The following is a 25,699-nucleotide window of genomic DNA, read 5'->3' on the forward strand; positions in this document are numbered from 1 at the left end:
CATAAGAGGAACGTGGAGTGCAGGAAATGCCAAGGTTTACCAGCAGTCTCCAGCTGTTTGTGCAAGAGCCTTCATCAGTTTTGTTCCCGGTATTAATGTAATGGATATGATGATCCCTCTTCCCAGCTCTGTGCCTTCATCCTTCCTTACCCACTTTCAACCACAATATGTTGCAAAAAAGCAATGAAAGTCCTGCTGGGCAATTGCAGGGAAGCCCTGAGTCAGAGTCACAGCGTGGGAAGGAGATTGAGAACAGAGCAGGACATCAGCCAGCTGCACACCAGGCTCCTCCACCCATCTGCTCTGCTGGAGCTCTCTGGCCACCGCCTTCCTCTCCTCAAAGCTTCCTTCCTATAGGGAAGGCCATGGAAGCTTCTCTATGCAGTGATGGAAGAGTCAGAACAAAGCCAAAGCCTTGCATTACTTGCTTAAGTGACTTCTCTTGCCCTGCAGTCTCCCCTTTCTGAAAGAATAGGAAGATCTGAAAACAGGAACAGGAAAAAACAAACCTGCAAGAGTGGGGAGATTTGGGAAGGCTGGAATGAGCTGAGCAGTGGTACATCTGCCAAAAAGGTGCAACTCCATCAACGGTCAGGGTGACCCTGTAGCCAGAAGGATCTGCAAACAAGTCTGCCAAGGTGTTGCCATATTGTAACCCTCAAAATGTGACCAAGCATTTGAGGGGCTGGGCAGGTGTGAAGAAATCTCTCTAGGTGCTTATGATCTTATTTTTGCCACCAAAGACTTGACAACCGGCAGAAGAGCATGTGACCATTTGTATTGGAAAGGGAAGAGGAAAAGCACTGCTGTAAGACTAAGTGAAAATCTTTGCTGGAAGAGCAACATGTCTGCAGAAGCAAGGAACTACAGGGAGAGGTGTGCATGTGCTTTTTGCTGCTCACAGAAGCATCACAGGAGTAACAGGAAAACCCCATTAACCTGCAAGGGCCTTTTCTCTGCAGCCCAGCACCGGGAGCACTGACTAGCATGCTAGGCCACCCAGGACCCAGCACAAGGAGACCTGTGGAGCCTGAGCCACTGCTAACTACTTCTTTTCAAGTCCTGCTGTCCCTTTTATCGCCTAGGATGTGCAGAGCCTAGGCACCAGCACTGAAACCTTCCTTGTGTGGACATAACACTGTTTTACATTTCTCCTGAAGAACATGGCAGAAAGGAGGATGGGGAAATCAGAAGTTTCACCACAAAATCCACTATGAAATCCAGAGCCCCTTGCAGCCTGAGCTCGGTGGGGATGCTACCCACACAGAGCTGCTGCAGGAGCTGCAGGCTGAGCGAGCAGTGGGGCCTGTGTGTGGTTCCCTATATCTCATTCCTCATTGAATCCAACATGAACAGCATGGTGGCAGCAAACAAATTATGCTGTGTGGGCTATCGGTGAGGAAATGGCTGGCAGGCTTCACAACATCACCCTGACCTGTTAGCTCCCAATCAGGTGCTCTCGTAATAAGCTCATTGAGACTCTGCTCCCTCTTGCAACAGTGGAGCCCTATACGAAACAAGGGATGCACCTTAATTCAGGACCAAACAACTAGTTGCACATAGTAGTTGTCCTGGGCTCCATATCACTGCTGGCATCCTAGGGCCGGGTTGAGAGAGGAAGCACTGCAGCCTCTGAGACCCGAGGGCAAGTCTGTGACTAAGAAACACAAGAAATGATTATTGATTTCCTATAATTCCTAAAGAAGGCCAGGAAACATTTTTCAGACAGATGGATTTTTCACTGGAAAATGCAGTTTGGGATTGATCAGAACTATTTGCAGATTTGTGCCTTGTTTGGGGAACAGTTTCGATCCTCAAATTACTTGTAAAATGAAACACACTTTTCTCTTTTTTACTTTAAAATATATTTCAGGATGTGTTATACATAAATTGAAAGATTAAAAACAGTAAAATAGTGTTTTGATAAGCTTAACCACCTTTTGTTTGGCCAGTTCTGCTTTTTGTCGGGGTAAAAAAAAAACAAAACAGTTTATCTGTAATAAATTTTTTTCTTTTGAGTCTTTAATTCAGCTAGGGAGTTGAAAAAATAATGGTTCTCATGATTCTATTGCTAAAACAGCATTATTCGGGGGTCTGGAGCAATGTAGCCATCTCATTCTTTCTTCTCCTTCCATCTGGCTCTTCATGACAGTGTCTGGAAATAATGAAGTTTTGCATATCTCTCTCTTGCAGTCACAAGGGCTGGATTTTTTTCCTGCCTAGCTAGGAAAATTGTTGATGCTCACTCCCATGACTTGACTTTTAAAAAAACCAAACAAACAGAAAAACAAAGCCATAAAGTTCCATTCTGTGGTTGTGACAACCCAAATAGATGTTGCTTCAGGGAACGCGTCCGCTCCTCTGAGTCGCTCCAGCCCAGGCAAAGCGCAGATTTAATGTGGCCATTCTCAGTCAGGAGTTTTCACAGGGGCTACAGAAAACCTCCCAGAGCCCTACCATGCTCCAGCCCCATCGCTGAGGCCTGGTGCCTTCCCATGGCTTTCCCTCCTGGAAGCGCCTCTGCCAGGGGCTCTGAGAGCCAGGGGAAGCACGGTGAATCTCAGTGCCTGCCAAGCACAGTCCTGTCTGCACACTCAGCACCGGCCAAATTCAGCTTGCAGGGGCATCAGGAACTTGTTAGCAACAAGGCCGGGGAGCAAAGACGCCTGGGCCCCTCTCCTTCCCCCCTACTCCAAAACAGCCACGCGCCGTGATGGGCTCACTGAATGCGGCGCCACTGCCCTGGGCTGGCGTGGAGAGGCTCCATGTGGTGCTGTGAGTGACCCTGGGGCTCCCAGCACCTACCGGGGCTCCTGTTCCTAGAGCAGAGATGGCGGGAGGAGGCAGTGCCCAAGGCACGGACCATCCCCTAACGCTCCAACTTTTCTCAGAATGTTTTGCTTTCTGCCCCGTGGCCTGGCGGGGCTTCCTCACGGAGATGAAAGGCAGGGGCCCGACGCAGCCTCCAGAGCCCTTACGCATTCCTGGCGCATGGCCTCCCTCGAAACAGCTGCGCGGGCGCCGCTGGGGGAGCAAAGGCGGGTGCCGAGGCCCGCGGGAGGCGCACAGCGGCGGCGGTTGGCGCCTGCCAGCTACGGCCAAGACCCAAGCGGAAACCGCGCTGCGCTGGGGCCAGCAGCGACCTTCACAGCCTGTGCAGTGCCCCAGTGCTCAGCGCCAGTTTGGGGGCTGGGACGCGCTCGGCCCTTTGTGCTTCCCATCCCAGTCTGGCTCCAGCCAAGCTGAGCTGCACTCCCAACTGCAGGCGCCCGCCCCTGCTCACCCCCGAAGGGCGTTCAAGGGAGAGGTGGGAGGCCTCCGGCAGGGCTTCAGCCCAATTCGCTGCCCCCACCACTTAACTCTGGCACCCGGGCAGGACCTCAGCCCCAGCCCCCAGAACCAGCAACATCAGAGGGTGATGGCTGCCTCCACACCCCTGCCAGTGCGCGACCTGCCCCTGGGGTGGCACAGCCCGGCTGCACGCCCTGCCTGCACACCTCACCCCTTCACACAGGAGGACGAGGAATTACATTAAGGAAAAAAAAGAAGAAAAAAAGGCATTCTCTTACTTCCCTTCAGGCATATTCCCCAGGGCCAGCTGGATTCACCCTGTGCACTCTCTGCACAAACATACAAAATATCCCACTGCTGTATGCACATGGGGGACTAGAGCCAGTAAGGGAAGAGGGGTTAAAGAACAGCCCCTTTATGCACGTCCTCTTAAGACCAGACTTTCCACCTTGTTTCTCTCAGACAATTACCACTCTTGCCCCTCACCTGCCCTCCTGTTTTAATTTCTCTTCTCGAGTGTAAGACTTCCTCTTTATTAGCGTTCAACTTCCTCCTGCTGCCTGCAGCTCTTACCGCTCTGTGTTGTCAGACTGAAGACTATTCTTTCCTCCTGACTGGCTTTTATTCCTCTAATTTTGTCACAATGAAGTTTTCAGTGTTTTCACGGGTACTTGGGCAATCTTGGCCTTTAAATCCCTTTTAATGTTACGAGGTAAGAAGTAGGGTTCAGGCTCCTTTGGTTGAAAGGAAACTTGAACGTCCCAAAGGGTTGGGGAATGAAAGCTCCTCTAACTCGAACTCTGCTTTAATCTTGCTTTTTTGGTTCAGGAATCTCCTTGGAATTTGAGAAAAGAACTTCAAAAGACCTCAGAGAGAGGTGAAATCCAAGCCACAGAGCCAGGTCTCATTTTTTCCTGCTCCCTTTCCCCGTACCTTGTCTGTCCAGCTGACTTTCCTTGCCCACTCTTTTAAGTCGTATTTCCCTCCTGCAGCTCTCATCTTCACAAATATTTGCCTTTCAGTCAAAACTGCAAGGAGATCAGGCCCATGCTGGAACCACAGGACACAGAGGGACCTCCTAGGTCATTAAGACCCACTCCATGCTATTACTGTATCCTTTTCGTACCACTCCGTTTACGTAGTCCCACCCAGCTGTAAAGCTACTTTTTGCCTTTCTCACTGAAAGTTTGTTATCAAAACCCTTCGCTTCTACTGTTGCAAGCCCTCTTTTAATGCCAAGACTGATTTTATTCACAGCCAATTCATACATATTTATTCATATGCCTGCTCTGTCCTTTAGCTTAAATAGTGCTTTTCCCTTCCTGACATTCCATTTCCCCCATCCCCCTAGCTTAAGGGAGGAAACTAGATAGCAATAACAGATGTCTGTCTTAATACATGGCACTCTTTTATAAAAGTCATCTGTGTTTTGATTCACATTGATAACTCTTTTAAGGAAGTATGGGATCCAAAAATCTTCCACTGCAGTGGAAATCTGGGGCAACGGGCCAAGTTGGGTGAAAATATGCAGGTTACTACCACTTTGCAGCAAGAAGAGGGAGAAGAAAGGTTTCAAAACAGAATTTAGCATTTTTGTCACAGTGCAGGCTTAGCCAAGATTATAATCAGGACGATAAAGTCACCTCTGCCAAATTCCTGTTTCTTCCTGGGAAAAGGAATCCTTCACATAACAAGATATGACACGTAAGATTACTAATGGAAAAAGAAAGACTGGATTTGCCTTTGATTGTATTAGTCTAGGAATGAGCAGAATGACAGCTCGTAATGTGAAGCTGTATTTCACAGAAGGAGCAGCCCCCCTTCAGAACCAAGTCTGCTACTGTTTTGAAGTTGATACCAATTACCAGCCACGTTGTGATCTCAACAGGCAGCTGAAAGAAAAAGAGGCAGCATTTACCAACACTGTGGACCCTCTCTAATAAACCATGCTAACATAGCCCGCAATTAAAATCACCACTCTATGCGCGGTAACGACTTTGGGGGCCCATGATCGCCCCCCACATGTAAACTCCTGTGCCCCCAGAGATGGAGTACATGCAGGGCCATGGGCTCTTGCAGAGAGTGGGGACCTGGCCACGAGAAGCCGGCGGTTCTCTCCTTAGCCTGCCCTTATTTGTGCACTGACCTCCAGCAAATTCTTCACCTGTGTTAACATCCCCCACAGAAGGCAGCAGACCACACAGCCCTTATCCTCCTCTCCCTGCTGAAGATGACCACCTCAGGCACCCCAAACTTGAGGCATATATTGGCAATGCTGGAGAGATGCAGACTGGAGGGAAGGACTAGGGGACAAGGGATGTAGCCTGCATTGTGGTCGTCTCCACCATTATGTGCTCCACGGGTAAATAATGGACTTCTGCCTCCAGGGCCGCTTGTCAGCTCTAAATATGCTCCAAGAAGGCAAACAAGAGCACAATAAAAAAAAAGCCCAGAAATAAATCCATTTCATTATAAATTCATTTTCTTTTCATTCCATTTTTCTTGCTAATAAAAAATTTAGGTTATACTAAGCACACTCTTTTCCCAGTAATCTCTACTGGCTGTTGGCTAAAGAACCTTAAGCTTGACAGTATAATGGCTTTGTTATGAAAAAATTACAATTATATTACTTTCCAAGACAAATTCTACAGTACTGAATGTCTGAGCAATGCAGCACTGCCCTTCAACCTGTTGGCATAAGGATTTTGCATGGAGAGATAGGAGGAAGAGACGTCCTTTCAGGAGATGCATTTTGCTGTGCAGATCACCACTGCCCAGAAATACAGAATAGATTCTGTACTCCCTTGAACACTGGTTAATGGAGTGACACATCTTTTTGCCTGTAGGCTATTTGCAGTTGTGGCCCAGTGTCACTGATAATTAGAAATTATAACTACCTGAAGACTCACCAGCAGTCTGCATGACTGCCTCAGTCATAGCTCAATCCCTGTTGCAGCAGGGCTCATAACAAACTCATTAGCAGTAGCTAAGGCTGCCTAGAAGACATTGCAGAGGAAGAGCTGAGGTGGCTACAGGACGGCTGCTTTCCTTCTCTGGGGCCACCATTGCATGATAAGGCTCTTACAACAAAGGACTAGGAAAGGGAATTTTAGAAGAATTCCCCCTCTCGAACACTCCTCAGAAAGAGAATATTCCAGGGAATGCCCAGACAGGCATAGGCTGCCACGACTCAGAAGTTAAGCTTATCTTCTGAAATTAAACAGGGCCATTCCACACAGTAGTATGAGCATTTGAACTTTGCTTGTCTTTGTACGTCAGGGACTGACCTTTCAAAGCCCTCAGATAACCGGGGTGCAGTCAAACTGGCTGGAAGTCAAAACTAACCCCCTCATTATATGTGGAAGTAGCAGCACACCGCAGCTTAAAGGTAGTCTGCACTTCCCATTACAAAATCATCCCTTTGGTAGCTGATAGTTTTGCCAGGACCAAACTTTGCCCAAGTTGAAATTTTCCATGCCCAGTGTTTGCCTGCATCTCTAAGCGCTCCCCTGCAGGTCATCAGTCATCAGAGCTGATTCCAGAAGGAAGTGGGAGTTTAGGACACAAAGCACAAGGGTGGAGATCAGTATCAGATGTTTTGCACAGAAGAACCAGGCTTTGGGCAAGACTGAGGTTAGAGCGGACAGCACAGGAAAGACAGGACCATCTTCTGTGGCTACAGCCTGGCGTGGAACCCTTGTGTGTTTTCATATGTGTACGTGTGCTAAGCTCCCTCGCCAAGCGAGGCACTAAGGGGATCTAGTTCAGCACACTAGATTTGCAGATCCTTTGCTGGGGATTGGCCAAGGCTGCACCTTCCCCTTGCCCTGATGAACCTGCTTTCCCTCTCAGCCCCTCTCTGCAAAGCTGTGCTGTGGATCCAAGAGCCAAAAATATAGACCACTCATATCTCCCTCTGACCTCCCACTGCTTTTCCTTTACTTCACCTTGAAAGAGAAGGGTAGTGAGTATTGCACTCCGGCCAAGGGTACTGACTCAGTAGCGGTAGGCACATCTCTAGAAAAAACGTGAAGGCCATCTGAGTGGTAGCTTCACTTGCTTGTTTTCCTCCCTGCTAATAGAGTGCAGCGGGGCCTGCCTTACACAAGTTTGACAGGAGCTTAATTAACAAGCAAATGCTCTAATGAGAGATGATGCAGCAGAGGGCAAAACGTAATTACAGATGCTCTGTACCACAAAGGCACTCCCAAATGCAGAACCAGTTACAACCAGAATTCAGCACTGCTTTCTCCTCTCTCAACATCAGCAGCCTCCCCTCATGGCACTTGGTCCTAGAAGAGGTTGGGGTCTCTTTGGGCAGCCACATGTTGCCTGCACAAGGCCGCGGCCCTGGGCACAACCTGTCCTGCTCACAGGAGCAGCAGCCACCGAGCAGCACACACTGCACAACAGAGATGAACCGCTCGGGGCAGCCGGTACGCTTAAGTAAGGGGTACCTGCACAGCACGCGCTTTCCCGAGCAGGGAAGAGGTAATTCTGCCAGACCTAAGGAAACCACTCACAAACCTGGCAGATTATAGTAGCAGCATACGCCAAGATCTCCGCTCAGACAGAAGTATTTTTAAATACCAAAGTGAATTCAGCTGGCTTGGGGACTGGGTATTTACATAGACTTTGTTTATACTATAATCGCTGATATTATTTTTAATCTGTTTTCCCAAATAACAGCAAGAAGCCAGTTGTCAGGGTGCACAGGAGTTTTGTCGGGCTGCTCTAACCAAGGAGAACATGTGTGACCTGGTTCACATGTGCTCCCACGCAGCACTGTTCTCCCTGGAAGGCAGGTGACCTTGCGGATCACCTCAGGTTGCCTCTTCAGAATCTCCTTTCGGAAGGCCAACACGCTTTACCGGGTCTCCCCCTCATCTTTTATTTCCAACCCTGCACAATCATCCCTTGAAGGGGAAATACCAGAAAGGCTTTGGTTCCTTCTCCAGTGCAGAGTATTTCCCAATTCATCTGATATTCACAGGTGCTGAAAATGTTTAACCACACAGAAGGATGGTCTTCAGCCTCTAAAAAGCCAGCTGCATCAGCCTAACACTGGGTGACATACTCTCTGTTCTAGGGCACACAGTTCCACAAAAGCAATGCAGAGGCTGTGATTTCTTTTTGATAGCAATGCTGTAAAAATGGCTAAGTTACAATTTTTCTACAAATCCTCTTGTTTGTGTGAAACTACAGATGCCACAGAGACATTTGTTACAGACTGAAACTCAGCATTTTACATGCTTTCTGTTAAAATCAAATCAAAGACAGGGGGAAGACTCTCTGTTTGGACACCCTTTAAGTTAAGCAAGCATAAAACATTTGGCATTTTTCCCTTGCTTAATGCAGTATAAACAATTTTGGTATGGGAGAGAGAAAATTTACCATTTAATGAACATGACAAAGAGCTGAAAAAGAGGCCAGACTGTTTTTGCAGAGTGAATTAAGCAGGGGACAACCCCTGCTTGTGTGGCACTGCCACGCAGAGCTCTGCTCTGAAGCTAAGGGGCTGCCGTGCTCCGTCAGCAAAAAAAAAAAAAAAAAAAAAAAAAAAGAGCCTGGAGAGGCATAAAACTGAAGCAGACGAAGGGTTTCGGAAGGCAGCCCCTGGTGAATCTGACGGCAGCGGTTTAAGACATCAGCTCTCCCGGCTGCCTGCCGGCCTTGTCTCTCCACCCCATCATCCAGCCAGAATTTATGGCTCCTCCAATAAAGTCAGCAGAGAGCAACACCCGCGCGCACCTCCGCCGGGCCAGCTCGCAGCCTGGCAGAGCGCCCCAACCTGCTGCCAGTTGTGGCTCTGCAGTGAAGTCTCAGATTTGTGGCTGCATCTTCATGGGCAGGAACAGCAGAAAGGAGCAGAACAAAAGGTCTCCCCAACCACAAACAGAATAGAAGCAGCTTGAAGGAAAATGGGCTCAAGAACTTCTAAAAGTTCTAAAAAGAACTTCTGAATGCCTGTGGTGCTTCTACTCTCAATCCTTTGCCATCAGGAAGTTGCTTGGTTACTCACTGCTTGCTCCGGAGGGAAGGGAGCCGCAGGCATTGTAGATAAAGCCAGGTCTGCAGGCAGTATCTTCAGTGATCAGCTCTCTGCTAGCCCAGAGCCATGGTAAGAGCAAGAGCATCTCCCACAGCCTCCAGCTACACAGGATCATGTGTAATAAAGCCAAGAGCTTGCTTCACCCTAATGCCTGTGCGTTTGACAGCACCCTCCAATTTTAAGGGTTCCACTCAAGAAATTGAATCATCTGAATGCAAAGTGGCCAGCTTTTTTAGTCTGAAAAGGGTTAAACAAGACCCTCTTCAAGCAGAGGAGCCATTTTACCATAAAAATGGTGCATGCTGAAAGAGATTGAGCTAGGAAACTAAGAAGGGACAATAGGTTAATTCTCAACAAAGATTTAAGAAAACCAAGGAAACACACACACCCAAAGCATTTATAAAAGTGTGTTGCTAGAGCTGGCTTTGACTCAAGCCCACGAGGAAATCAACAGTTGCTTTTTGAATCTTGAGAACAAATTGCTTAGGTACATATTGCTGTGCATGTACAGAAATGGTTTTCATGCACTTCATGTTATTCTTGTCATGCTGAAGACTACTGTCATGCTGAAGTAAGAAGTAACTAGAAGCATCTAGTATAACTAGATGCTACCTGCACAAATGCACAGGCTGCAGGAATTAGAGGAAAGACAATCTGTTACACTTGATATGATCCGAGAAGTAAAAGGCGATATTATAATAACATACTAAATCACAATATATTCTCCAAAAATAGAAACTTGGGATTCTGCAGGCATCCTTGAGGCTTACATTTATTGAAAGACTAATACTGTGCAATGAAAGGCCTAGTAACACAACACTGCATTACAGTTTTCAAGTAAAATTTCTCCACCTGCTTTTCAAAGAAAACAAATCTTACCTTTTGGATATCTAGTCACCTGCATTAGCTCAGTTGGAAATAAAAATGGGGAATGAAGAGCCCCCAAAACTTCTTGCTACATATCCTATAGCCTTCTTAGCAAAAAAAGAAAAAAAAAAAAAAACACACCGAAAACACAACTGCAAAACTTGCCGCTGTCTTTTCCTGACAAATGTCCAAGCTCTGTCAGGCTACTGAGTCTGGAAAATTATCCCACTGAACAGAACTGACTGCATGTGTTCTCCCTTCAACCTATGGCAAAAGCAAGATAAGGGGAAGAACCGTAGCCTGAAGGCAAGAGGTTTATGGGAACCCGCAGTATCTCACCTCTCTCACATGAGGTCTGCAGGCTCACGACCATCGATGCCACTGGCTGCAGAGCCTCCTTTCCAGGCCCCCCACCCTCGTGCCTGCTCTCACACAGACCAGACCTAGGTCATTTCAGTGAGTTAAGCCTGAAAAAAAACTACCTTTCCAAAAACAGGCTAAATACCTTGTAATGAACACACAGCTGCAGGGATGTGGAAAAGCCTTTTGCTTGCAGGTGGCTTGATCGTGATTCTCACTCATCGAATGAATCTCCAAATCCGCAGCCAGGCAGGTATTGTTTGCTCATGCACTTGGTACCCTTGACTCCATGATGCACACGCATAAACACAGGTTAGTCCCACCAGGGATCATGGTCAGAGAAACCTTTAACATTGCAAGCAGCAGCGTCAGGCTCAGGCTTTGGCTGATGAATGCAGAGACAGATTAAGATCAGGTTTACCTAAAAGGAATACTGCCTATGGCTGTTTGCTCGTCTCCTCAAAGAAAGGACGCACTCTCTATGCCAAGGATAGTCAAAACAGGTCAGGAAGCAGTTCCTTGGGTGTTGCAGCTTCATCCATCACAGCAACCTAACTCAAATTCAGTTTGTCAATGCATGCTGAACTGTAAGCCAGAATGACTGATGACCCTTGGTAACCTGCCCAGTCACCCCTGCTGCATGATGGCAATTCCTACCCTAGGTTAGGCAGATCGCCATGGTCAGTAGCTGCTTTGGCTGCCTGATCCAGGTCTTTTGTTACAGCAGAACACAATCAACCTTGAGCAATCAGTCCCCTAAAACACCCGGATAATGACACAGATCTGCCAGGAGGAACCTGTTCCTTCAGTCTCATCAGTGCCCCATTAAACCTTGTCATTTCTTCCCGCTTCTCGTGCTGTCAGACCTACTAAGGAGACCCTCCAGGAGATACACACTTTACTTCTACGTGCTCCGTGGGCATAGTTTACAGGATTTCTTTGTCTTATCTAAAGTTCGTATCTGCACTTGAGGTATTTTTTCCTCTGCCCTCTTGGAAACTACCAGATTCCACTCACACTGAGACATCAGTCACCAGTACTTGGTGTGCCTGACCTTTAGAAGCTGAATCTCATGAAGAAAATAGATACAAATAGAAGCACTTCGTCCTTGTACAACCTAAAGCTTTCAACAAGCTCTTAGGAATACAAAATGATGTTGGATGGGACAGAGACAAAGGGATTGAATCTGGAATCTCTACTACTTTGGGTGTGGGGACACCTGTTCTCCAAATTAAAAATCCTTGATCTTAAAGCCAATAGAGCTGTATGTTCTTCACGTCCCTTATGAGGGCTGGGCATGAATTGCACAGCATCATCGACTAACACTTGTGTGGTAAAAAGATATCTTTTAAAAGACAGTCCATGCACTGATTTAGGACCAGGGCCCCCCCTGTATGCTACCAAAACACCCTTGAAGTACCTGAGAAGAAATCCACACTACCATTCAAGAGACTCCCTTGCTTTCAATCAATCTTAGATGCTTATCTGTCTTCATGGCTCAGGGTTTCAGCAGCTTATCTAGTACCACTGGAGGTCTGCAGGAAGCAAAATAGGGCCTTGCAAGCCCTGCCAAGCAATCCCCCGCCCCACGACCACAGTAACTGCGTATATTGCGTTAACATAACCCTGCCCATGTTTTGCAGGAGGATAGGCAAGAGCACAAAACCTGCAGAATGAGCCTCTCTGCATCTAGTCTTAAATTATGGTATTCTTCAGTCTTGAATGCATCCCTGAGAGGAAGAAGTATTTTTGGACTTTCTGTCTTTGCAATAAATGGGAGTTTGACAACTCCTGTTCCCAGAGCCAAATCCTAGGGCTCTTCCAAAGTCTCGCTCCGCTGCCTGCAAGTAAGTGCACTATGGATGGGTGCACGGCCCTTGGGCCATATCCAGGACAAGCTCTAGCAGCACTTCAGACTATTCTGGTTGCGCTTCTCCCCTCCCCTACCAGATTCCAGCTTTTGTTTGCCAGAACCAGCTCCCTGAGCTGCCAAAGCTGCTGAGACCCTTACAAGCTGTTCCCTTGAGCCCACCACTCTCTTCCAAGCTGGAGGAAAAGCCCACCTGCCTGAGTTCTTGCTTTTCCAGGGACTTGCAGCAATTTCCAGGACACCGGGTGACCCATCCTCACTATCAGAAGTGCCACAGCCAGCTAAATGAGAGAGTAAAGAGGCAGCTCAATAGTCTGAAGGGAGATCCACTACTGCAGAGCCCTGAACATAGCAGATAAGGTAGAGGTAGGCAGGGATGTCCAAGTCACACTGACTCAGGCTTGTGTGACGCTGTTTTCCTGCATCAGCTTCTTATACATGCACGAGGATTCAAATTTTTTTTTTCTTTTTTCTTCTTTTTCCTTTTTGTGTTTTTTTTCTTTTTCTTTTTTTTCCCCCCCACATAGAGTTAATTCTCAGCTGTGCAGCAGCACAAGAACAAGTCACCACAGAGGAGGCGGAGGAGGAAGAAACACACAGCCCCATGTGGGAGAGGGCTGTGGGAGGCATCCACTGCTTTCCACAGCAGCTTACAGCTAGGGTGGCCTCCACTCACTGTGCAAGTGCTCCTTTACATGTACCTTGTAAGACTATTGGGATGCAGTTTTAAAAATCACAGCCCTGATAAACACTGGATTTTGCTGGAGTCATCAAAAATGGGTTTTGAGCTCAAGGCAGAACATACAATGAAAACACTACCCCAGGGAAGGGAATCATCTCCTCTCACCTCTGATCAATAGCCAAAATAAAGCAAAAGACTTCTAAAAAGCTTGTGTCAAAAAAACATCCATGAGCTTTATCTGATTGCCTCTGCTGCCCACTTAGCATTGCCTTGGAGAAAGATGCCTGGAAGATGAGAAACCTTCATACCGGCTGGTGAGTTGGATTCTTGGTTCTCTCAAGATGCAAAATGGATTAGAGGATGAAATATGCAGGACCTTTCTACTTGCTTGGAAAGGAGGAAAGAAAAAAAAAAAAAAAGGCACACCTATCCAGAAGAGAAGCTTCCCAAGGTCCAAGTCAATACTCAGTTCAGCTTGTGCCAAGCTCTGTACAAATACATCTCCGAACAGTGTCCATGCCCTTGGGACAACATGTATGCAAGACTTCATCCTGGAAGAAATTACTGTATTGTTACTTGGTTAGAAACAGATCTTTTAAGAGAAGGGTGGAGTGAACTACAAGAAAGCTGGCTCTGCCTTCCTCACTAGCTGTACTCAATTTGGGTCAGATTTACTGATAATAGCTTGAGTTTTCTGGGAGTGAAGCAGCCTGCGTGCCCTTTGCACCGCCGCTGTCCCAGAACTGACGCCTGAGTGTAAAATAACCAAGTCACACCTAAACATATTCAGCCTGGGACTTCCTCCCAGCAAAGCCCCCATATCCTGCAACCTCTGCTGTGAGGAATGCAGTACTAATCTGAGAAACAACAGTACAGGCTGGTATTCACACGGGACTTCAGAGTGCACTGTCTACTGGCACGAAGATGTGCTCGTCAGTGTCAATAATGCAGCTTGTAACAGCTCTCAGCTCCCAGCTCTGTAAACTGCCCTGTTGTGTATGTGACAGACTGTGCTCTTCCCTGCACTCAGGTTGAGCCCCTGCCTGGTCTCCTGCAAAGTATCATGACTCAGTTGGGGAGGGTATGATGGGTAGCAGGGCTCAACTCATATAGGAGCTGTTAAATGGCCTGTCTTACCGGGCTGTGATGTGGTGACAGGGCCCTATCTATCCCATGAATTGAGATGAGCATGCGCACCTCCAGCCCAGCTCCGCTCAAATCAAAGCTCCAGATATTCCAAGTCTTTAATAACATGCTTTAACTTATGTATGTTGTAGTTTATCATAGAATATTCAAAATCAAGGTTGTAACTGGGAACCATAACAGTATATCCATGTACTGTGGGCAAGATGGTCATTTTGAAAACAGCGCCACTTGCAACTCCCGATTTTGCATAGGTCATCTCCCTAATATTCTAAATTAAGGTTCGTGCCATTTTTCCTCTTTCTTCTTTTCGTAATTTATATTGCCTAAGGCTGGATGGAGCCCCAACAACAAGGTATGGAGCTGCCCTTCCATAGTGTGGCATAGAGCAAGTACCTCACAGGCAACACTAACAGAATAGCAAAGGCCATTGCAGCTCCTTAGTCCAGGCCATGGCAAATTCAGCCTTTTTTTCTCCTTGCATCTCAGACAGAATCAGCACAGGAAGCATTAAACGGGGTTCAACAAAGAGTCCCCATAATGAGTTAGTGATTAGGAAACGGGCCTTACGGCTGGGACTGTTTGGCTCGCCAACTACACGGCTCAGGGGCTGGCGTAGTCACATGCCACAGCTACAAGGGAAGCAAAGAGAATTACAGCACCGAAGAACTCTTCTGCCTAGCAGATTAAATATGAGATTCAACATCTATAGCTCAAGATTATACACATGTATGTATGTAAGCTATGTAAGCTAGAAATGAGGTGTAACAGCATGATGGTAATTAGCCACTGCTACAACACACCAAGCACAGTGGTATTTTCCATTTGTGGCAATTACTTAACAAAGACTAGATGCTTGAAGACATGCTTTAGAGTCCAGGGCAAATGGAATTAATCAGAAAGCTGGGTATATGGGATCTATTACGCAAGGAGGCAGAGAAGTAAAGCACAACGGCACCTTCTGGCCTCACCATCTACTGGGAAAATTGCTTCCTTTATTCTCAGTAGCACGGGTAGACAGCCACATTTTAGTGACAAGACACCCTACTGTTCATGTGAAGTAGTACTAATAATAATACTTCATGTTTCACCCATGTCTCTAATCTGAAACGCTCGGAGCTCTTCCTCATCACTGTGCCAGCCAGCCTGACAACTCACTGGGCGATACGTTGACATTATTATTTCCCTTCCATCCAGCCTGGACTTTTTCAGAGGAGCTAATCATCTGCTTAAAATTGATACAGGAGATGGTATGTGGATCACCTGTGATTTGGGGCACCTATTTTTTGGTCTACTGAGGAGAAAATGGTCACACAAGCGCCTTGCCTAAGGCCTCACTGTGAGACAGGGCCTGGCACAAACAGCTGCCCAGCAGCTGCCTTCTTTGAATGCTCATCTCCAGCATGTAATTTGCAGCACTTAAGTGCTCAGTATAATCTCCTTAGAAAAGTACTGCTATCAAGGTATTTTTAAAAACAGAAGTCTGCAGTTGAAATGCTGGGTAAAAGAGGAAAGAAAAAGAGAAATGTTTCCTAGGTGTTTTAGCAAACATCTTCCTATGACAGAGAGGGCAAAAGAAGTAATTTCCATTAGTTACTATGACAATGCATGGAAATAGCTAGCCCATCTTGTCAACCTTGGACAGACCTGCCAGCGGATACAGGTGACCACGCCCTCTGTAAGATACTCTGCTTAACAGCAACATGCAACTAATAGAAAAATCTGCACTGGCAGAACATCAAGTGTTCCCCTCACAGCTCATCTCCCACTTGCTTTCTCTGAGCTACCAACTGCAAAAGAGATGCTTGCTGCTTCCCTCAAGCAGCAAACACTCCAGCAGCACGGTCCCCACTGTGTAACACCCCAACTCTCCCACCCTGTGCTCCTTCCTCCATCTCTGGCTCCACTAAAAACATTCCTTCCCACCTGGGAACAACCAGCTACTAATATAACTTGCATCTTACACGCAGGTTATATTAGCACTTCCTTTGCTGCATAGCAATTCTCATCCAGGTCTTCATCGTCCTCACTGTTATCACTGCTATTGATAAGGATACACACGCTCTGCAGTATGTGCTGCCCCTTCTACACAAAGCTCAAACTTCTCCTGGTAGGGCTGCATCTGGCCTCCCAAAGCCATCGGTGGGGCACAGCACGCTTGTCAGCCCCATTCTGCAGACAGGAACACTGCAGCTCCGAGGAATGAGGCGCTTTGCCCAAAGCCTACGTACAAATCAAGGCACGATGATGACTAAGAGCTAGAACAAACAGATCTGGGAAGAGAAGGCTGTTTGTATTTGCTTGGTGCCTGTGGACTCTGAAGCTGCTTCAACCAGACATCCTGAGAGAGACTTCTTTCTTGCTTTTCCTCCCTCCAAAAACAAACAAAAAGCAGCAAATAAACATAAACCTGAAAAAAAAAAAACAATGTCTCTGCTTAGTATTGCTTTACTGTTGACCTTGCATGTGCTGCCAGGACAGCCTGACTAATGCAGGCGCTTGGCTGCATGCTGCTGCACTGCAACAGCTTGGCAGTGATTTGTGAGGACCACTCAGTGCTCAGCTGCTCTCCTGTCTCTTCAGGCTTTAATGGGCAAAAGGTTAGGAGTGACCTAGGAACTGCAGTAACACCATTCAGTTTGGGGGCTGTTTGCAGAGCACAATGAGGTCCAACACTGCATATATAGTGAGGTCCAATAACTACGCAGTATAGATAAACACAGAAGCATAATTAGATCTGCTAGGGCAGAATAAAAAGAGACTAATTGTTCATTTATGAGGTCCATCAAGATAAACTTACTGACTTTGAGATACAAAAGACTGCTGCAGGACAGGAAGGGGACATTTAGCAGGGATGCATAAAACAGGACTTGACAAGACATTAATGGCTCCAGTTTGTACAAGCAGCTACTAATCTCAGGGCCCCCTGCCACGCTTTGCCAAGGAAATGGCCTGTTTTTCTGAAGGAGGATGCTTCAGGGCTGCCCCCCGGCCTGGCAGCAGGGCCAGCGCAGGACGTTCCTGGTGGGAGGCAACATGTGGCCCCTGCAGCCCTCTGGCTGAGAGGACAGTGCCAGGCAGCCCGGCCGGGTGCCAAGCACAGCCCGTTTCTGGATGGTGTGTAACAGCACGCCAACAAGCTCGGGCACCAAGGCCTGTCTTCATCTGCAGGCCAAGGGCAACGCAGGCAGGTAATAAGTACTCCCTTCCCTGATCTCTACATCATCATTCATCACGGGATCCGAGCCCCAGGCCTGGGGAAAACACATGGGAGCTACGTGAGAAATGGAGTCTCTGCTGCAATTTGACTTCTCTGCTGTCCCCAGGGGAAATGAAGCAGGGGGGCACCAACTGAAGAGAGGAGATTAGGCTGTTATTACTCATCCTGCATCATTGCCTCCAGGCTGGAATAGGCCACAACTCACACCCCATGGATAAGCATGGTGTCCTGCGGGAATGCCTCCACTTTCCGTCAGGTTCAAACCAACACCTTCGAGGTGAACTGATCTCTCGTCATCTTAATCCTCCAGAGGCCCAGGTTTCCATGAGTACGCTCCAGCCTGGACCTGGGTCACAACCTCTCCAGCCCTCCCTGAGGAATTTTACTCGCCCAGACAACTATACGATCCAGACATAGCAAGAATTCCCAGAGGAAGTCTCTTCCGCCTACATACAGGAAACAAGACAGTAATTCCAACTCCTCATACTTAAGTTTCCTCAAACATAAACACGAAGAAATGGCCAAAACACAGCGGGAGAACAAAGTCCCAGAGCATATAAAGTGCATACGCAAGGAGTTAGGTCATGCAGGAGGCGAGCTCTTGGCTTCAGGCTACAACTACCAGTGCTTCAACAGCAGTGGCTGCTACAGCGTGGAGAGACCTCGCAGGCACCCAGCTCCGTTTCGAATCATCATCCAGAAAACAGCAACAGACTTCACAATCATAACCATCCCTGGATCATGGGCCACTGAAAGTTAACCTGGTAACTTGCTGGCTCCTGCCCAAACTCTCCCTCCTTTGTGTCTGTCCAGGCAGATGGACAGAAACTTCATGTTCTGCCCCACACGTTCAGCCCCACAAGGCCGTACCCTTTCAGGAGGTCAAGAGGCATCACTTGCCTCTGCTGCTGTGGGGTCGCAGGTACCCACACTGGCTAAGATGTCCCAGTGCATCCCACCACTGGCAGTGGACGTCTTTGCTAGCACATTCTAGCTCACCTCTGTCACCCTCCTCGTGCTTCTCTCTCACACAAGATTTTAGTTCCCTATTCTTTCCACTCCAATCTGAAAGACCAAGAAGACACTGCTAGGCTGGAGCCTTAGCCCTGCCACAGGTCCTTCCACAGCAAGTCCTTCTACTACCACCCTAGATCTCCTGGCAGGTAAAGAAACAAAGAAGCAGTCTGTGCCTATAGATAATCTTGGAAAATACCAGTATTCCTTGAAAATTTTGATTTTTGGGAAAAGTTAATTAGGAAAAAATAATGGAAAGTTCCTCTGACATCCATATTTCCCAGGGCTCTTCATCCTGTCTCAGGATGCTGAATCAGGAGAAGGGATCTGAGGGAACTTATACTGACTGCTGTTGACGAGGGACAAGCAGGAGTGGTGACAACAGCTGTCTAGCTTAGTCTAGCTCTTCCAAGCCTTGTGCTGTCCTGGCTTGGACCATAAGATGTGCAAAACTTCTCTTCCTACTGCTGAAATCCAGCTGCTGTACCCCACCATTTTCATCTGTCCCCTCAATTTGCTCTTCATATTGCAAGGCTCTCTACAAAGATATAATCAAGAGAGAAACCAATTTCTTATGCTTACAGCTTTACAACAGTGTCACAAAATGACACAAGGAATGGCCAAAGAAGAAGGAAAGGTGGGTATTAAAGGGAGCGTTACACAGTATAATGGTGTTTAGGGAGAGTGGTTAGACGTCCATTTTTTGGACAGTCAAGGGCAACTTTACTGTTGACCAATTAGAGCCAAAGGGAATTGGATACAGGGAACCATCCTGCAATGTCCATACAAACGAGATGGGTACGAATAAGTCTTTTTCCTCTATTTCCTGTTTTTCCTGGTGTTTTCTCAGAAGCACTGGAACACTAGTTCCCTTGCCATGACAAGGCAAAGAATAGATTTCAGTCTTCAAGCTATGTACAGCTTCTTCTGCCAAAATATTTGCTTAGCTGTCAAACTGCAGAGTAGGATCCACCTACAGATTAGCCACTAAGATACTAACTCCCCTGATCATCCAACCCAAATTTCTTGTTCTTTCCAAACAGGTTCACCCAAGAGAAGCCTCCAAATTGTTTTCAACTCGTGGACCAAAAAAGGTGCCAGTTTCTCAAGAAAGTCCGCACAAATAGATTGAGGCACGAGCTTGCTTTTCTTCATCGTCTTTCATTGGCAACATAGATTAGTCCACTGTCCCAAACAAGTACAGGCCCGATGTTAAAACCCAGTAATACAGTGTAATAAATGAGTGTTGGATATACAATAGAAAATAATAATTCATAGAAAAAATAGTTCTGTATAGCTGGTTTGTATGACAGAGAAGGTATGTGCTCACTGGGAGCTGGTGTCTTCAGCACAGCATGCAGTTGTGAAGAGTGTGTTTTGATCAGAATTGGAGCGCACAGGAGAGCAGGCAGTCAGAAAAAGCCATGTAGTCCCTGCCCATGCTGCAGACTCCTTCTGCCCCCTGAAACAGCACTGAAGCCTCCAGGCCTGGTTATCTGGCATTTACTTATTTCAAGAATGCCCCAAAACTGCAATCCTGGCGCAAGTGCGAAGAAGCTCCTGCTCCAGCTGGTTCACACCTGACGGTGACACATAGCTCTGGCAAAGCGGAGACACAGATCCCAGCATTTGCCAGCCCGACCCAGCTCTGGGAGCAACTGCACTCCACAGCGTAATGGTGCTCTAAACTTTCTTCTGATAAACTCGGGCACTGCTCTGAGGATTGGATCTCTGCAAAGAAATGCTGGTGATTCACAGGTCAGCTCAGACCTCAAGTACAGCAGAAGCCTTTTTCACCATTACCTTTTGTGAAGGTAGATCCAACCCCACTAAAGATGGCATTTTTGGAAACTAATCTCCTCTAGCTCACAGGATATAGAGCTAAAATAGAGCCTGGTTAATAGGAGTCTCAGGAGCTTGGAAAGATGCATCTGGACAAGATTTGTGACACTCTGGTCAGTACAAAGAGAAATATTCCCCAGCTCATGTAACATCACACGAGACAGATCAAAGGTATCCCACTGCCTCCTGATGGGCGAGCAGCTGTAGCAACAACGGCAGCTAGAAAAATGCGACAGGCAACAGGAGCCTTTCAGCTAGTCCCCTCCTCCTGCGCCGGGAGGAAGAAGCAGCCCCCCTGGTAATTACCCGCACAAAAATGTGCGCCCTGGCAGCTAAAAGCACTCAGGCAGCTATGGCGAATTTGCACAAAGTGGCTCAGACTGAACATTAAACAGCAGCTCCATCTGAGGCAGCTTTAGGGTGTCACAAACCTCTGTATATTACATGGCCCCACTCACCTGTGCAGCCAAACTCAGAGGTCACAGGCCCTTCAATGTAGCCAGGGGAGTGGTTTAAACCCTCCCGCACGAGCAGTTTGGCCAAGGATTTTGGCATGGTGCAAAGTGCACCAAGCAGAGCTCCTCGTTCCGTCCCCCAGCATTTGGCGCAGGAACAGAATCCCTTTTCCCTGCCTCCTGCGTTGACTACATGCTTAGCACTGGGCTAGGAGATTCCTGAAACGCCTGGTATGCCACCCAAGGGCATGGCTCCAGGGAGGAAAAGGCGTATCAGTCCCAAAGCAGCTTCCAGAGACACCAAACACTGAAGCTGTGTCAGCAACCTGGAGCTGCTGTTTTATTACCTTAAGTGACTGGGTTTTACATTAATGCACAAAGTTAGCGCACGTTAAAAGCACCTTGAGATAACCACGTGATAGGCACCACGGACTCCTTTTTCCCCCCGCTACCATGGCCAAAGTGTCAACGGGCAGAGGACTGACCTATCCCACAGAGTCTCTACCATTAATTTCCAAGGCAAATGAATCCTCAAAAGGACAACTGCAGGGCCAATTTCTAGCCTTGTCTCAGAGTTACGCAATTACATCAGGATGCCAACTTACACTTAGTAAGGGAACAGTTTTTAATCCTCAAAAGGCAGGAAAAGTTTAACTAAACCAAGCTAAGGATGCCGGCCAGAACCCATTAACAGCCTGAAACCGAAGCTGGGAGGGAGGGAAGGAGAAGGACACCAGCCATCACAGAGACCAGATGCGTTCCCAGCTTCACCTCCCCAGGGTCCCAGGCCCTCTGCTGGAAAAGGGGCACGCTGGTGGGGGAAGCACACAACCTTGGAATTACTAGGGCCTTGTCCTCTTCTGTGCAAGAGCAGCCAAGTCAGAGGGAGAGGAAGCACTTACGTGAGTTAAGTAAACAGAACTTAGCCTAAAGCTTTTTTGATTTTCTCTTTTTTCCTCTCCCTCTTCCGTCTTTTCACACACAGAAGTTACGCTGATGGAAAAGGAGAAGGGATGGAGATAGATGGCAAGGTTTCAATGGATGCATGCACCACAAACACTGCACCATGACAAATGGGTATCAGTCTGGCTCCAGATGCTGGACACCCCTTGTTGCTTGGAGGTTACAGCCCCCTCAGATCTTGCAGCAGATCTCACCAGAGCAATCCTCAAGCCCTTTTTACTCAAAGTGAGGCAAGTCAGCTCAAACCGTTTGTGTATCTTTTCCCAGAGGCAGGCTCATTTGGCCTGGAACACTTGAAAGGCAGTTTAAGAGAAGAGCTACAGGGATTTAGCCGAATGGATGGTGGAGAGTTGGGGACAGGCTGGGGACAGTGACTCTCCTCCTGGCAAAGCTGGATCCTGCCCAATGCAGCCATGTTGACACTAACCTTCTTGTTAACGTCCAATGTTCCCTTGTGGGGGGGAGAAAAAAAAAAAAAAAAAAAAAAAAAGCTTCTTGGTGGTTCTGTAGTAGGTTTAAGCCAAAATGGAAAGAATACAGACAAACAGAAAACCCTCACTCTCTTTCTGAGCTAAGCATCCCGATGGGATATATAACAACACTGGTCTCATTACAGCAGTGCACTCGGGTAAAACCCCTCTGTGCAAACCACCCTTCGGACCTCCTCGACACAGCCAGAGGGACCAGATTCCTTTCCCGCGTTAAGCAACTATCTACTCCACCAGGATACGCACAACCGATCAAGTTACACACTGGTGGATTAACTTCTAATATGCTCATCAGACATTTTGTGCCTCTCCCTTTTCCTCAAAAGCCGTGGATGCTTCTCAAAATCATTCCCTCTGCCTAGGAAAGCACCAGCTGGCAACACAAGCAACGTCACCTCCACAGCATCCCTGTTAATCCTAACAAACAGCCTCCACATGGAAAGGCTGATCCAGGAAGGGAGAGATAAAAAGCACCGTCTGAAATGGGGGGCTGGCTTCCATCCGAAGAGGAGAGTTCACCGTCTATTGCTCTTGTGACTATTGCTGAACTGGGCCAAGAAAAGCTCCCGAGCTCTGGCACAGCTCAGATTTTCCAGTCTGCATAAAATCATGCCAGGAACATTAACTGAAGCAATTTTTTTTTCTTACTGTAAAGCCTCTAATTATGCACCTAACAATATTACAGAAACGACAGTGGTACAAAAACCCAACCCAGTTCAGATACAGTTTTGCCTACAAACAGGTTATCAGCTTATGGCTCCATGTTAATATTCTGAATGTCCCGAAAGGCACTGAGCACCAGCTGCAGCAGAAACAGGAGAAAAAGAGGTTATAATTCCCAAAATCTAGAAGACCCACTGTATACTAGTCTTACTGAGTGTGATACAGCACAGCAGTAACAGAATGGGGCACTTGGAAGAGGCTGCCTTCAAAGCCATCCCCAAGTTCTACGCTGCTCATCCCCTAGAAGACAAAAACTCCCAGATACCCGCCAAGGTAGGGCCCTGAAGCACATACTCAGCACCGAGCAGTCACGAGCAGCAAGAAACCAAATCGAGGCCCCCAAAGAAAACTCCCCCAAGGCGGCAGCCTTCCCTCGGACCAGGACCAAACCTCAGCCCTTGCTCTCAAGCTTTGCTGGAATCAACTGGAAATGAACCAGAACATGCCCTGGTTTGACACCTGGACTGTTACCTCAGAAAGCTCTCAAATCATTCATTTAGCCACTCCAGCAGGAGCTGGCCTTTAAAAGCAATTTTTGAACATAATAGCTGCACATTTTTCTTACTTGCACTTCCTCCGTGGGGACAGCAAAGCATACAAACATTACTTATATCTGGGCAGCCAACCAGGGCACTCCAAACTGGACAAAGCTAGGCAAAAAGCAGGATTTAACAGTTGGTCAGAGTCAACATAACGTGAGTGGCACCGAAACAGAAATCAGTAGCCAAACATGTCCTTGTCGTATTCTTGCTGGCCACCGACTCCATCACATTTTCCTTAGACCGTGGCCACTATTATTTAGCTGTTGCTACTAATCCTATGAATACATTATTGTGCAGTTCCTCCTTACAGAGGCTGCTCTGTGCATTGCCTGGAATTTGTTAACTGTGTGTGAATGTATCTTTTTTTTAAAAAAAAACAAGATTCCAAGAAAACGGACAGCACTACCGCGCAGTGCACGTGCAGCCTGCGCTCCAGCTCTGTTTCCACGCTTGCTGCGAGCGGAGCTACTTGGCCAGCTCGCCACCTCTGCCATCCCAACGCTCCTCTCCCGGGCACGGCAAGGCGCTGGCGGGGAGCTCACCGGACACCGATACTTACGGAGACACACCAGCACCAAGGGGCCTTGCTCCCAGATCATGTCTCCAACCCCGGCAGTGCGGGACACAGTTGGAGGCGGGAACTGTTTGGGGGGATACACGAGTGTTCCGGCATTTTTGCACAGCGCCAAGTTGCAATGCTCTGGGATGGGGCCGGCCATCTGGGAGAAACGTGCAAGGAGCGGAACGGGCGTGGGCAGGAGGCAGGACCCCCCCGCGGCCCCGTCGCTTCCCTGCAGCGGGCGCCCGGCGCCCTCCCCGGCCCCACAGCTTGACTTCATTCGCTCCAAATCACTTCCACATTTCCCCGCCGTCATTACCGAATATTTTGCTCCTGACCTCACTTTTTTTTTTTTTTCCCCCTCTCTTTTTAAGGCGGCTGCAGCGTGGGCAGCTCGGGGCGATGCTGGTTCTCCGGGAAGGGCCCCCGAGGCCAGGGGGCGGGCGGGCGGGCAGGGGGCTGGGGGCGCCGCTCGCAGCCGTCCCGCCCGCGGCTCCGCGCACGGCAGCGCGCCCGCAGCCCCGGCCCGGCGAAGCGCGAAACCCGGGCGGGTTTGGGGATTTTTTTTTAAAAAAAAAACTTTCTTCTTTTCTTTTGCTTTTTTTTTTTTCTTGCCAGAAGCATCCCCCACACACACACCCAATGGCCCCCCGCCGCCTACCTCGGCTCGCAGCCGCGCGACGGCCACCAGTGCGCAGAGCAGCGAGAGAGTTTTCCAGACCTGCGAAAGAGGCAGAGAGGGGAGAGATGAGAAGTGAGCGCGGAGGGAACCCGTCGCGGCCGCAAACCCTTCGCCGGCCCCTCACCATGTTGCAGGCGGCGGGGCCCAGCCAAGCGAGAGCGGCAGCAGCGGCGGCGGCTTCTCCCCAGCTCCGGCGGCGGCGCGAGGGGCGGCAGGAAGGGCCGCCCCCCGGCCCCGACCCCGCGGCTCCGCCCCCGGCCCGGCCCGGCCCGGCTCGGCCCGGCCCGGCCCCTCCCGCCGCACCGCCCCGTCGGGGCCGCGCGGAGCCCCCCCGGGCGCGCGGCGGGAGGAGGTGCCCGGGGGGCGGCCGCTCCGGGTAACGGCGCGAAAAGTAACGGCCCGCGAGTAACGGCCTCACGGGTAACGGCCCCCGCGGTAAATGACGGCGCCGTAAAAAACGGCTCCGTAGATAGTGTCACTGTAAACAGCGACACCAGGGTGCCCCAGGGCTGCTGGAGCCCGCGCTGTTCTCCCCTCACCGGACTTGGTGGCCCGGCTGTGGCCAAAGGCACATGTCAGCCCTGGAAATGGAGCCCAAGGTGGTGGCGAGGACCGGGTTTAGAAGGCGCTCCCCCCGCCGAGGGAAGGGTTGGATGAGGGGTGGAGAAGGAAAAAGCACCTTGGAAAGGAAGTCGCTGTCCTTTGCCTTTTCTTAGAGCGGAGGAGATGGAGGTGCGAGGCACTGCAGGGTGCGTAGGACAAGCCCACGTCTTCACCATGCGCGACCCGCAGCCACTCTGCGGGACCGCGCAGACGCTCCCGCCGTGGCTGTGGAGGCAATGCACACGGACACGCAGTAAGCTTGATAAACAGGAGCTTAAGCCTGTGTCTGTTAGGATCCAAATCACGTTAGCAGAGCCGAAGAGCCAGTCAGGGCGTTATTCCA

The 25,699-nt window shown here is 48.7% G+C and overlaps 1 protein-coding gene across 1 annotated transcript in view; it reads right to left on the minus strand.

The window, feature by feature from the left end:
• Positions 1–24,983, minus strand: part of FSTL1 (follistatin like 1) — a 46,082-nt gene extending 21,099 nt beyond the window's left edge. Inside the window, exons 1-2 of the mRNA XM_088535777.1 lie at positions 24,878–24,983; positions 24,733–24,792 (exon numbers count right to left, since the gene is read on the minus strand). Coding sequence (XP_088391903.1) covers positions 24,733–24,792; positions 24,878–24,880 — 63 coding nt within the window. The 5' untranslated portion in view covers positions 24,881–24,983. The remainder of the gene's footprint in view (positions 1–24,732; positions 24,793–24,877) is intronic.
• Between the last annotated feature and the right edge of the window lie 716 nt (positions 24,984–25,699).

The sequence above is a fragment of the Tinamus guttatus genome, unplaced genomic scaffold (assembly GCF_059628265.1).
Source record: "Tinamus guttatus ecotype Peru unplaced genomic scaffold, ASM5962826v1 Tinamus_guttatus_pri_ptg000646l, whole genome shotgun sequence".
Classification (NCBI taxonomy): domain Eukaryota; kingdom Metazoa; phylum Chordata; class Aves; order Tinamiformes; family Tinamidae; genus Tinamus; species Tinamus guttatus.